General features: G+C 38.3%; 1 protein-coding gene across 2 annotated transcripts in view; it reads left to right on the top strand.

The window, feature by feature from the left end:
• The first annotated feature begins 504 nt into the window (after positions 1 to 504).
• Positions 505 to 14,747, top strand: part of SUMF1 (sulfatase modifying factor 1) — a 90,498-nt gene continuing 76,255 nt past the window's right edge. For both annotated transcript variants that reach the window (XM_025451212.2, XM_049098306.1), the window contains exon 1: positions 505 to 809. In XM_025451212.2, the coding sequence (XP_025306997.1) occupies positions 540 to 809 (270 nt within the window). In that variant the 5' untranslated portion in view covers positions 505 to 539. The remainder of the gene's footprint in view (positions 810 to 14,747) is intronic.

Below are 14,747 nucleotides of genomic sequence, written 5' to 3' on the forward strand. Positions count from 1 at the left end.
TTCTCTAATTGCACCTGTTGGCGAACTCTTTCAACACGTTCATCTTCCCCTTATGTCTTGTTAAGCTTATTTACTTGCCTACAGTACAGCATAATGGCCAAACTCAAGGTCTAAGTTAGATTCCCTTGGGTTCAAATTTCGTTTTTGACACTTATTTACTGTGTGACCTTGGGCGGGTCATTTTAATTGCTTGGTGGACTCAATATTACAGGGGTCCGTGAAGATCAATGAGATTTCAAAAAGTTTGCTTACTTAGCATGCTGCCTAGCATTTAGCAAATGCTCAACACATTTGATGATCGTTTTTCAACCAAGAAATAATAATGGGGTTCACAGTTGGCTAGAAGTCCTTGAGCTTTGTAGGGTTTTGTGTTTTAAAGTCGGCGGAGCCAAGGAGGGGTGCTCCAAAGGAGAAATACCTAGAAAAATTGGAGAGAGAGAGCGCAACTCCAAGGCTACCTCCCAAATCAACTCAGGGTTGTCTCCTTTAAGGAGGGCGGGGCCACGTGACCCGGCGGGTCACATGGCTCGCGGGAAAACATGGCTGCGCCCTCAGTAGGGCCGGCTGGTGGGAACTGCGCCCGGCTGGGTCTCGTCTTCCTGCTGCCGCTGCTCTTGCTGCCTGGCGAGGCGGCTGGGGGCGAAGAGGCCAGTACGGGCGCGGGCGCGGCTTCCCTCGCGGGCTCCTGTGGCTGTGGCACTCCCCAGCGGCGCGGGGACCATGGCAGCTCGGCGGCCGCGCACCGATACTCGCGGGAAGCGAACGCCCCCGGCCAGGTCCCGGGAGAGCGGCCGCTCGCGCCCACCAAGGTGCTCTCTTCATTCCCCGAAAGCGGGTGGGGTCCGCGGGGTTCTTGGACAGGGTCGGGATGGGCAAGGCAGGGTTTTTTTTTTTTTTTTTTTTTTTTCAGGAAGGCAAGTGGAGATTCTAACCACACCCCAAATCGCGCACGTGCCGATCCTATTTGACGAAGAGTTCCTCTCTCCTGTTTGCCCCCGAGACGGCGGGATCTTCGAGCTCACCCTCATCCTGCGCGTTAGGGAGCTTGGTTTGAGGACACTTGGGCCTCCTTTTCTTACCTCTTACTCCTTTCCTTCTCACTCCACCCTGTCTTCCTCATTAGGTTCTCGGGCTTTGCATTTTAGGGCCAACAGACTTCGTCAGTCTGGGCTTCTCAACTGTGAAGGGATCAGGACAGTGGTCTCTGTCTCTGTCTTTATTTTATCGATAGATTCTTCCAGTAGACTCTGCGTCTTGAGGGCAAGGGCTTGTCCCAGTTGTCTTGTTATCCTTAGTCCTTTAGCACCTGGGAATGACCAAGTCAACTGCAGTTGCTTTATTCGTGCTATTTACCTGCGCCTCTCATGGTGCCTGGATGTGTTAAGTGGTAGTTTACATGTTAGCTACGGGTTTGACTCCTAAACCAGTGCTCCTTCTTGTATACCCAGGACATTCTTTCCTTATTATTTATTTTTTAAATCCCACTTTTCTTTCTTGTGGTTTAATTCTGAGCAATATTGAGGACTTGGGTGAGGGGTAATGTCCTCCAGCAGGCCTTACCTGACTTCTTACTTTTTCTTCCCTTCAAGTATTTTCATATATTGCCACCATGGTAGCTCTTTACTCTGACATTACAGTTATCAGAGATACTGGTCTCAGATGTCTTTCCCTAACTAGGGAGTGAGGGCGGTAGGGGTCACGACTATAACTTTGTGTCTCTGATGCAGAGTGTTAGGAGGCTGGTAGCTAGGCTTCTCGTTGTTTCTCCATTTTGTGTAATTTTTGGCCTTTAACATTTTCCTATTCCACAGAGGATGTGCTGCATTATTAGTGTTTATCTTTTTGTGTGGTGGGAGCCCTAGTTATTGTTGTACCATGTATTGGCCAAATATTTTCATTCTTTTCTACCGTTCATGGTATTTGATAATCAGTTCCTCCTTTCAAAGCCCCGTGTCTTTTTTTATCTGCTTTGTAACTAACAGGGTAGCTGTCTTACTGCATTTACGCATTGATCTGTATCAAATTTTTCCCTAGAACCTTCTGGGCAGTACAGAACATTACTCATTTTAAATGGTCTAACTTCCTTTTGATTTCAGAATGAGATGTGGGTGCCAGTATCTTTTTAATTACGTTTATAAGATAAACATTTTTCATTTCTTCAGAGTGGTTTTGTGTCTGGACTAGGTATTCTATGGGTCATTTTTGGCCAATTCTTGCATTTTCTTCCATCCTTCCTCCCATACATGTTTTTATTTTATGCTCATTGTCACTTGAATCCACTTTCTATAATGTTTGGAGGCACCTCATACTATTAGTAAACTAGCAGTTGCTGAAAACATCGCTTACAAGTCTTCAAGGACTCAATTTAATGATCAAACCTGAAGTAGCCTTGTTGTCAAAAGACTTCATAGGAGGCCGTTCTCTATTTCTCTGATTTCCTTGATTTCAAATATCTTGATTCATGTGTAGATGACTTTGTTCTAACCTGACACTTAACGATTTATTCTGAATTCAAGAAATTCAATATGGGAGAGGTGCATGGTTGTAGTGATAGCCCTTTTTTCCCCCTTAATCTTTTAAAAAGCGTTTTTTTTTAAGACTTACTTTTTTTTAGAGTATTTTTAGGTTCACAACAAAATTGAGAGGAAGATACAGTGATTTCCCATAATACCCCCTGCTCCTACAGAATGCACAGCCTCCACCATTATCAACAGCCTCCATCAGAGTGGTGCATTTGTTACAACTGATGAGTCTACATTGATGCATCATAATTGCCAGAGTCTGTAATTTTCCATGGGGTTCACTCTTGGTGTTTTACATTCTGTGAGTTTGGACAAATGTATAATGACATATATCCATCGTTATCATATAGCATAGTATTTTCATCCTAAAAATCCTTTGTGTCCCTCTATTCATTCCTCTCCCTCCACTCCCCTGGCAATGTCAGATTTTTAAAAGGTATTTTTTTATTTGTCTTGGAGAGAGAGCGAGAGAGCGAGCGAGTGAGCGAGCGAGCGCACAGGCGTGCACATATACAAAAGAGCTGGAGGAGGGGTAGACTCCCTGCAAAGCCTGAAGATCATGACCTGAGCTGAAATCAAGAGTTAGGTGCTTAACCTATTGAGCCACCCAGGTGCCCCTGTCTGATCTTTTTATTGTGTCCATAGTTTTGCCTTTCCTGGAATGTCAGAGTTGGACTCATATACTATGTAGCCTTTTCAGATTGGCTTCTTTCCTTGGAAATGTGCATTTAAGCTTCTTTCAGGTCTTTTCATAGCTTGGTAGCTAATTTCTTTTTATCTCGGAATAATATCCATTGTCTGGATGTATCACAGTTTATTTATCTATTCATCTACCGAAAGGCATCTTACTTGCTTCTAAGTTTTGGCAATTAGGAGTAAAGCTGCTGTAAGCACCTGTGTGCAGGTTTTTGTATGGATGTTTGGATAAATACCAAATATTTTCATAAGCACCAGGGAGCATAATTGCTGTAACATATGGCAAAAGTATGCATAGTTTTTTAAGAAACTGCAAAACTATCTTCCAAAGTAGTTGTACCATTTTACATCCCACCAGCAATGTATGAGAGTTCCTGTTGCTTCACACCCTCATCAGCATTTGGTGTTGTCATTGTTCCAGATTTTGGCCACTCTAAGGTGTGTAGTGTCTCTCTGTTTTTTAATTTTTTTAATTTTAATTTTAATTTTTTTTCTCACTGTTGTTTTAATTTGCATTTTTTGCTTGGCATGATGAGCATCTTTGCCATCTGTATATCTTCTTCAATGAAGTATCTGTTAAGGCCTTTGGCCCATTTTATAATCATATTGTTTTGTTTTCTTACTGTTGAGTTTTAAGAGTTCTTGGTTTTGGATAACAGTCCTTTTTCAGATGTGTCATCTGCAGATTTCTCTCAGTCTGTGACTTGTTTCCTCATTCTCTTGACATTATCTTTTGAAGAGCAGAAAATTTTAATTTTAACGAAGCCTCGCTTAGCAATTTCTTTTGTGGATGGTGCCTTTGATGTTGTACGTAAAAAGTCATCACCGTTCCCATTGTCATCTAGGTCTTCTATGTCATCTCAGAATTTCAGTTTTACATTTTACTTTTAGGTCTGTGATCCATGTTGAGTTCATTTTTGTGAAGCTTGGAAGGTCTGTATCTATTATTATTAATTTGTATGTGGATATCCAGTTGTTTCAGCACCATTTGTTGAAGAGACTGTCTTGCTCCACTGTATTGCCTTAGCTCCTTTGTCAAAGATCAGTTGATTATATTTATGGAGGTCTTTTTCTGGGCTCTGTGTGCTGTTTGATTGATCTCTCTGTTCTTTCACCAGTACACACTGCCTTGATTACTCTTAAGTTTATAATAACTCTTCAAGTTAGGTAGCATCGATTCTCTAACTTTGTTTTTCCCCTTGAGTATTGTTTTGGTCATTTTGGGTCTTTTGCCTGTTCATATATACTTAGAAACAGTTTGTTTATATCCATAAAATAACTTTCTGAGATTTAGATTGGGGTTGTAATATCTCTGCTTTTTTTGTTTTCAGTTTATTTAGTTTAGCTCAACGGATGTTTATTTGGTACACATATTTTATAACATTGTCCTGTATCTTGGGCATAAGGAAAAGAAAAAGACCTCTGCCCTACCCTCAAGACATTTACTATTTACCCACTGGTAAATGTATGCTCTCTCTCATGGCATGTGTCCCTCCCTACCTTTCTCTCTCTCACTCTCTCTCTTTCTCTCTCTCTCTCTTTCTCTCTCTCCCTCTCCCTTCTCCTGCCTTTCTCTCTCTTTCTGTTTCTCTTTCCTCCTGTCTCCCTTCCCCCTCCACGTACAATCATCTGTAAGCATCATTTTTACATAGTGACAATTCTATAGGAGGAGTATGTACAAAGCACTTGGAGAGGAAGAAATGATTCATTCTTCCTGGACAAATCAGGACGTGCCTCAAAGAGAAGGTCACATTAGAGCTAGAGCTTAAAGGAGACATTTTCAGAAGCTAGGGATTGAAGGACAGATTGAAGGACATTCTGAGAAGGAGAATTGCATGGGTACAAAGCATTGTGCAAGTGCATGATGTGTTCTGGGAAGTGTTAGTAATTTAAGATTTCTGGGGGTGACATTTTTCACACCTTTTAATGTAACACTTTTCAACTGTGAGTGGTTTTTTTTTTTTTTGTATTTTATTTAATTCATTTAATGAACACTTGTCAAGATGAGGAACACAAAAAAGTAAATAGCACTGGGCTTTACCCTCAAGGAATTCACAGTTTCACTGGAAAGTTATAGCAGTAAAAATTGTATGGGCAATAATTTAGATATTTAAAAATTTTATTCAAGTTCCTTCTGGTTAAAAATATAATTCTCAATGAGAAAATTATGCTGACAATTTCTGCACAGGTTATTTTGTACAAGGTAGCAAAATGTTTTAATTTCCCTGTGTCTTTGAAAACAGTTGCTTGACAGACATTTAGAATCACGGAGTGATTAAATTGTGTGCAGTGTATCTATGTATGGGTAATTTTAGTCCTGATTTCCTATATGAGAATGTTTCTGATAAGGTAATGCTTACTCAAGTGTCAAGGCAGGATTGAATACCGTTCCTTCCTGAAACCTTTCCTTCAAGAAGTGGTTTTTCTTTCCTTTAAATTCCCACAACATTGCGTTGTTACCTTATGGCAACTTGTATATTTTCTCTGGTGTTTTATGTGTAGTTGTCTGGTACTCTACATGGGAAGCATTTTTAGACCTTTTTTTAAATCTGTGTATCCGCCCTGCCCCCCCCCCCCCCACCCCAGTGCCTTACACATTTTTGACATTCTGTTACAATTTCTTGAATGGTCTGTTAGCTTTTTTTGGTGCATACACTATGGAGAAACTGCTGTGGGAATAGTCCCACCCTTTCTAAAGTAACCTTTGTAAAATATTCTTTTGCTGTATCTCATCCTCCTAAGAATCCAGTAAGAGGTATTCGTCACTTTACAGATGAGGTAGCTGAGGCTTCATAGAATCATAAATTCCAGGACTTGAAGGAACTTTAATGCTATCCCATCTACAGTTAGTGTCTGTGGCACTAGAATAAAACAATGGTATAGATAGATTAGCCTTGTACAGACAGCTAAGGCAGCAGCTTGTGGACAGATCCAGAGATCATACTTCTCTTGTTTACCCCACTTTCTTCCAAGCCTTTAACGTATTATCTTAGATTTGAGGAGAGAAAAGAAGGAAAAGGGAGAACTACACACAAGTATTCATATATGCTTATTTCATTTTTGTATTTAAGACAAAAATATCACAGTAGCAAGTAAAAGAAAGCACAGAACTGCCTTAAGCAGAAAAAAAGCAAGAAAGGGGACGTTTATGGGCTCTCATTGTGGCAAAGTTCAAGAGTAGATATGACGACAGACACAACTGGTTTCAGGGCCTCAGGCAGGTGATGATGATCTTCTTCTTCTTCTTCTTCTTCTTTCTTTTTTAAGATTTTATTTATTTGACAGAGCACAAGCAGGGGGAGCAGCAGAGAGAGCGGGAGAAGCAGACTCTGCTGAACAGGGAACTTGATGTGGAGCTCTATCCCAGGATCCTGGGATCATGACCTGAGCTGAAGTCAGACACTTAACCAACTGAGCCACCCAGGCGCCCCAAGATCTTCCTTTTTAACCATCTCCTGGCTCTTCTTTTTTCTGTGTTTCTGCCATTTTTTTAGGCAGTGTCTCTGTGTTTACTGAGAAAGTAGCTGAAAGAGAGAGTGCATCCCTTTTCTCATAGTCCAGCCAAAGTTTTAAGATTAACTTTGAGTGACTCATGGGCCTATCACTAATAACATCTCTTTGGTCAAAAGAATGCCGTGGTTGGCTACACCTGAGTCACAGTAGGTGGAGTAGAGTCAACCGGCTCTACCTGAGCCATGTAGAGTTGAACAAATGGTTTTCAAAGGGATGTCAGTTCCACTGACAAGAATAGGAAGGAATGAGGGTTGGGTGGTTACGAATAATAGATGCCCACTGCAGCTGCCAAGCCCAAATGTGTGTGTGTTTTTAAAAGATTTATTTATTTATTTGAGACAGAGAGAGGAAACACGCTGTGTAGGGGAGGAGCAAAGAGAGAGAGAGAGAAACTCAAGCCGACTCCCCACTGACCCTTGACTCATAAGATCATGTCCTGAGTCGAAATCACAAGTTGGACTCTTAACTGACTGAGCTTCTGAGGAACCCCCCAAATATGATTCTAATGGCAATAGAGTCACTTTGACTTATGTGTTTTTTTACTTGAATGGCAACGGCACAAACTGGTGTAGCAAAGGAGGTTTTAACTTACTTTCAAGGAGGAATGGATTGTTGGAATCTGGAACGTCAATGGAGACTTGATTCAAATGCTTCTTTTCATTTGGTTTAGGGTCCTATAGGGTGAAACACCTGATGCTTTGGATTTCAGTAGAACTACATTTTACATTTGTAGGACAGAAAACTTCATTCCACTTGTGTAAATTGGAAATTATGATCCACTCAGCAATGCAGGCTATTTTTATCTGTAGCCTCCAGAATGGAAACTTGGCTTATTCAGTGCTGGCTAATCTTTGATGGGTAATGAAAGAAGAAGAAGAAAAAAAACTAGGCCGGGATTCCACAGTAGAAGTTGTGATTGTATTAGCATTGTTGGTACTCACGTTGAGGGAGAAGAGGATGAAAAAATGAGGTGATTGTAAAACTTCACTGGGTACAATGGCACAGCTTCTTGTGTGTCTTCTCTTTGCGCTAAGAGCTGAACACCTGTTCTCAGAGTAGGACCTACTTGTCTGCTGCTGGAAAGCTTTATTTTTTTCTTTAAGTCCTTCATGAAACCTCGTATCTGATCATTTTAAAACTACACTTGGAGCTTTTGTCTGAAGTCTTCTGTGTTTCTACTTCTCTGCAGAGCTGCTTGAAATCCTGACTTCTAAGGACTGAGGAACCTTGTGTCTCAGAATTTGAAGGCTAACGAGAATAATGTGTGAACCTCGTTTGGTTCTTGCGCAGAGTCTTTTAAAAAGGTTTCACTACAATGCAAACATGGTATCCATGTCTGGGACTGTGTTAGAAAAAGAATTTTTACAATTACAAACAATTCAGGTGGCATATTCTGCATCATACTCATGATCTCATTCAGTCAATAGAGTTTGTGGTTTTATTTTTATTTTATTTTATTTATTTTTAGGATATAGAAATGAAAACTTTCTGATTCCCAAAGAGCCTAGGATCTGGGGAAGGTGAAAACCCATCATTAAAATATGTGTGTCACTTGTTAGGATAGATGGAGATATTTATTAGAGGAATCCAAATGAGGGGTGTATGACCCAGCCGAGGAGGGAAATGCAGGCAGTAAAGACCTGAAGGAAGTGGTCTTGAATATTGACTGTTTACAGATACAGTGTAGATGGAATCCATAGTGAGGGAAATGGGGAGAGATTAGGCTTTGATGTTTAGATAATTTTATTTTACCCTGAAAGGTGATGAGGATACCTAAGGAGTTTAAGTAGGAAAGTGGTATGATCAGATTGATGCTTTATTTTATTGTTTATTTTTTGAACAGATTGTATATTTACATGGTTTAGGAAAAAAATATAGAATGGTGTATAGTGAAAAATTTCATACTTAACTGATAACCTTCCTCTCAGACAACCACTGCATGAGTTCCTTGTATCTCTTCCCAGAGCTATGTTCTGCAAATATAAGAAAATACAAAAATATGTGAATCTGTATTCTTCCCCGACCTCCTTTTCACATAAATACTTACTATGGTACACCCTGCTTTTTTACTTTAGCTCTTTGTCTTGGCAAGATCTTTCCATATTAATTTATTAAAAGTGTCTTTTTTTTTCTTGTTTTCATCCTTTTTCCTTGCTTGTGGCTGCTTAATTTTATTTTTTCCCCCCTAATTCACCTAAAAATATGTGGGTTCCCCTGCCTTTTAAAACATTCTCTGAGGAGCCCCTGGGTGGCTCAGTTTGTCAAGCCTCTAAAAGTCAATCTAACTTTTGATTTTGGCTCAAATCACGATCTCAGGGTTGTGAGATCGAGCCCTGCTTCAGGCTCTGTGTTGAGCGTGGAGCCTGCTTAAGATTCTCTCTGTCCCTCCCTCTACCCTTCCCCACTGACGAGCTCTCTCTAAACAAACAGACATCTGAGCTTCGTCACTCTTTCAAATTAGCAGGTCATTTCTCCTATTTCACCACCTACTTTCACTTCCCCCTGCTTCCTCCAACTCTGCCGTTTGGGTTCTGTCTCAGAAATCTATTTTCACAAATCACAAGTGACCTACTTTAGTTTTATAATCTCTTACTGATTAACATGTGACTGACAGGGAAGAAGATTTAGCATAATATTGGAATATATTTTTAAAATTTAGATAAATCCAGACATGAATTGGTTATATTGTAAAGCAGAGATTTTCCAGTCACTGGTGTTTCTGGTAATGTACACAGGCTCCCTTCCCTACTTTATCTGCTTTTGATGAGAGTTCTCTCCCTACTGTGCATTCTGGATGCTGTGTCAAATGAACTGTACTGAAGGCAGCTACCATGAATTCCTTCTTGCTAACTCAAGCATATTATGACTTATTGGAAAGATCTTGAGGGCTTATGGAATTCTGGGAATCCTGATAACCGTTGGTAACCACAGTGATTGGGAATTATGACAGACAGCATTGGTCTTAGTAAGAATAGTCTCATCAGACCCTGCCTTGTAGTAATACCTTTCTTTTAGTTTTAGTAACACTATTTGAAGATACAGGGTTTTGCCAGATATGGAGATAGCACACAGCCTAACCCCTTTCCCAGTTTTATTTTTATTTTTTGTTTTGTTTGTTTTCATCATCTTGGGATTATTCTTGGGAACTGGTTCTTTATTTTGAAAGCTGGTGAATAAGGGAAAAGATCAAGAATTTATTTTGGCTTTCCCATAAATCTACCACTGAGTAGCTAAGTAATTGAGTAGGGGAAGTTTTTCTTTATAGAAACATTTCCGCAATAAATTAAGAAGGTCGGATATAATTGGAATATCATAATTTTGCAACCCTGGAGGAATTGAACCTCAATGGCTGCTAATAACATGAAAGAGAGTAACGCATACACTCTGTGCTTCTTGATGAGGAAGACACCACCACCTACAGAGGAGTCTTACTCTCCCCAGATCAAATGTCGATCTGGTAAAACCTCCAGATTCAGCTGTCAATTTTCAGGAGGTACAGAGGACAGGGAATAGTGATAAATTACATTATAAGGTTGCAGTCAACAAGAATCTTGACTTTGGGAATCTCTCTTGGTCAAATGGCCCAGTTTCTTCAACAAATAAATTGTAAGGGGGAAAAAAGAGGTAAAGGGGGAACCTATAGATTGAGATTCCTAAAAGCCATATATTGTAAAAAAATAAAAAAAAATTATAATGTTTAGAGATGCATAGTTAAATAATTAAACTGCAAATTAGGTAACAATGCATATAAAAGTCAAGATAGTGCAGTATGGTGACCATAGTTAATGATACTATGTTATGCATTTGGAATTTGCTAAGAGAAATCTTAAAAGTTATCACAAGAAAAATAGTTTAACTGCGGTAGTGGATGTTGATTTGTGATCATTTCATAATACATATAAATATTGAATCATCATGTTATACCTGAAACTAACTTAATGTCATATATCAATTATATCTTAAAAATAAAAGTCAGGACAGTGTTGTTTCTCTGGCGAGGGGGAGGATTTGTGTTCAAGATGGGCATAGGAAGGGCTTCTAAAGTGATTGGCAAGGTACTTTTATGGAGGGTAGGTTGTAAGGATGTTTACCTTACAATTTATTAAGCAATATATTTAATGATTTCTAAAATATTTATTACAACTAAAAAAAGATTTTAGGTTTTAGATGATGTGGTAAAGGTATTTCCATTCTCCTCCTAAAACAACAATAACAGAAATTGCTATATGCCCTGTATTTTCCAAGCAGTAATCTATGAGGTGCACTAAAAACATCACTAGAATAAATTTGAAATATTGTACTGGTTCAATATTCTTTTTACAGAATTTCTTTTTATTAAAAATTTTTTTCTTTGCATTGAGGTACAATTAACTACTATGTTTTTTTTAATCTACCCCTCTCCCCAACTCCTGCCTGTGGAAACCACCAAATCTGGTCTTTGTATCTATGAGCTTGGTTTTTCTTTTGTTTACATTCCACATTGAAGAGAAATCGTATGTTGTTTATCTTTCTCTGACTTATTTTACTTAGCATAATGCCCTCAAGTTCCATCCATGTTGCAAATGGCAAGATTTCATTCCTTTTTATGACTGAATTATATTTCTATATACATATAGAAAAACATACATTTATATATACACACATATACATACCACAGTTTTTCTTTTTTTAAAGATTTATTTATTTGAGAGAGAGAGCACATGTGTGACAGGAAGAGATCTGGAGGGAGGGGAGGGAGAAGCAGACTCCTCACTGTGCAGGGAGCCAGAAGTGGGGCTTGACCCCAGGACCCTGAGATCATGACTTGAGCAGAAGGCAGATGCTTAGCTGACTGAGCCACCCAGGTGCCTTCATACCACAATTTCTTTATCCATTCATCCATTCATGGGCACTTAGACTGTTTCCATATCTTGGCTGTTTTAAATAGTGCTACATTGAACATTGAGGTGCATACATCTTTTTAAATTAATGTTTTAGTTATCTTTGGATAAGTACCCAGAAGTGAAATTGCTGAATTATGTGGTAGTTCTTTAAATAATACTAACTTTTTTAAAAAAAATTTTATTTACTTATGATAGTCACACAGAGAGAGAGAGAGAGGCAGAGATGGCAGAGGGAGAAGCAGGCTCCACGCACCGGGAGCCCGATGTGGGATTCGATCCCGGGTCTCCAGGATCGCGCCCTGGGCCAAAGGCAGGCACCAAACCGCTGCGCCACCCAGGGATCCCAATAATACTAACTTTTTGAGGAGCCTCCATACTCCTTTCCATTGTGGTTGCACCAATTTACATTCTCCCCAACAGCGCACATTGGTTTCTTATAACCACATTCTTGCCAACACTTTAATTTCTTGTCTTACTGATATTAGCCATTGTAACAGTTGTGAAGCATACTGATAATAGCCATTCTAATAGGTGTGAGATGCTATCTCATTGGGGTTTTGATTTGCATTTCCATGATAATGATGATGTGCATCTTTTCATATACTTTTTGACCATCTGTATGTTTTCTTTGGAAAATGTGTATTTAGATCTTCTGCCCATTTATTAATCATATATATATATATAGTTGTATGAGTTTTTTATATATTGTGAATATTAACTCCTTGTCAGATAAATGATTTGCAAAAAATTTCTATCATTCATTAGGTTGCCTTTTATTTTGTTGATATTTTCCTTTGCTATACAGAAGCTTTTTAGTTCGGTGTAGCCTTACTTGTTCATTTTTGCTATTGTTGCTTATACTTTTATGTCAGATTCAATAAATCATCACCAACACCTGTGCCAAGGAGCTTACTGCCTATGGAATTTTATGGTTTCAGGTCTTATGTTCAAGTCTCTAATCAATTTGGAGTTAATTTTTGTGTATGGTGTAAGATAGTGGTCTAGTTTCATTCTTTTGATTGTGGCTATCCAGTTTTCCATACTGTTTATTGAAGAGACTGTTCTCTCCATTTAATATTCTTGGCCTTTTTGTTGTAAACTTATCGACCATGTATGCGTGGGTTTATTTCTGGGCTCTCTATTCTGTTTCATTGTTTTTATGCCTATACCGTATGGTTTTAATTACTGTAGCTTTGTAATATTGCTTGAAGTCAGGGAGCATAATGCCTTGCAGGCTTGTGGTTCTTTCTCAAGATCGCTTTGTCTATTCAGAGTCTTTTGTGGTTCCATACAAATTTTAGGATTGTTTCTTCTATTTCTGTGAAAATTGCCATTGGAATTTTCATAGGAATTACATTGAATCATGAGAATGCTTTAAAAATATTAATTCTTCCAATCCATGAGCATGAAATATCTTTCCAGTGATTTGTGTTATCTTCAATTTCCTTCTGTAATGTGTTATTTTAAGTATACAGGTCTTTCACCCCTTTGGTTAAATTTATTCCTAGATATCTTATTATTTTTTGATGCAATTATAAGTGAGATTATTTTAATTTGTCTTTCTGATGGTTATTAATCTATAGAAATATAACAGGTTTTATTTTGTTTTTGTATTGATTTTGTATCCTGCAACATTGCTGGAATTTTTTTATTAGCTTAGGAGTTTTTTGGTGGAATCTTTGGGGTTTTCTGTATATAATGTTATCTGCACATGGTGACATTTTTACTTCTTCCTTTCCAATTTAGATGTCTTTCTTTTTTAAATCTAATTACTCTGGCTAGAATGTCCAATATTAAATTGAGTAAAAGTGGTAAGAGTGGGAATCCTTGTCTTGTTCCAGATCTTAAAGGAAAAGCTTTTAGCTTTTTACTGCTGAGTATGTTAGCTGTAGACTTGTCATATATGGCCTTTATTAAGTTGAGGTTTGTCTTGTCTATACCTACTTTTTTGAGAGTTTTTATCATAAAAGGGTGTTGAATTTTGTCAAGTGCTTTTTTGCATTTATAGAGGTGATCATATGATTTTTAGCATACATTTTATTAGTGTGGTATATGACATTAACTGATTTGCAGATATTGAACCAATCTTTCATTCCAGGAATAAGTCCCACTTGATTGGGGCATCTGGGTGTCTCAGTGGTTGAGTGTCTGTCTGCCATTGGCTCAGGTCTTGATTCTGGGGTCCTGGGATCGAGTCCTACATCGGGCTCCCCACAGGGGACCTCCTTCTTCCCCTGCCTGTCTCTGCTTCTCTCTCTCTGTGTTGCTCATGAATAAATAAAATTTAAAAAAATACCACTTGATCATGGTATATAATCCTTTAATATATTGTTGAATTCAGTTTGCTAATGTTTTGTTGAGGATGTTTACATCTATATTCATCAGAGATATTGGCCTGTAATTTCTTATTCTTGCAGAATCCTGTCTGGTTTTGGTGTTAGGATAATGCTGGCTTTATGAAATGAGTTTGGAAGCCATCCTTCCTCTTCAGTTTTTTGGCAGTGTTTGAGAAGAACTGGTTATAATTCTTTGAGTGTTTGGTAGAATTCACTAGTGAAGCTGTCTGGTTCTGGACTTTTGTTTTTTGGGAAGTTTTTGATTATTGATTCAATTTCCTTAGTAAAAATCAATCTGTTCAGATTTTTTACTTATTCATGATTCAGTCTGGTAGGTTGTGTGTTAGAAATTTTTTCCATTTCTTGTAGGTTGTCCAATTTTTTGGCATATAATTATTTACTATATGATCTTCACTATATAATCGTTTGTGTTTCTTTGGCATCACTTCTAATATCTCCTCTTCCATTTCTGATTTTATTTATGTGAGTACTCTTTTTTTCTTGATAAGTCTAGCTAAAGATTATCTTTTTAAAGAACCAGTTTCTTAAGGTAGGCATTTATTGCTCTGTACTTGTCTTAGAATTTCTTTTGCTGCATCACATAAATTTTGGTATATTTCCATTTTTATTTGTCTCCTGATTTTTTTTATGTATCTTTTGATTTCTTCTTTGACCCCTTGATTGTTCAGTAGCACATTGTTTAATTTTCACATATCTGTGAATTTTCTAGTTTTCTTTAGGGAATTGATTTCTAGTTTCATATCATTGTGGTTGGAAAAGATGCTTGATGTAATTTC

This window comes from Canis lupus, chromosome 20 (assembly GCF_003254725.2).
Source record: "Canis lupus dingo isolate Sandy chromosome 20, ASM325472v2, whole genome shotgun sequence".
In the NCBI taxonomy this organism is placed as follows: Eukaryota; Metazoa; Chordata; class Mammalia; order Carnivora; family Canidae; genus Canis; species Canis lupus.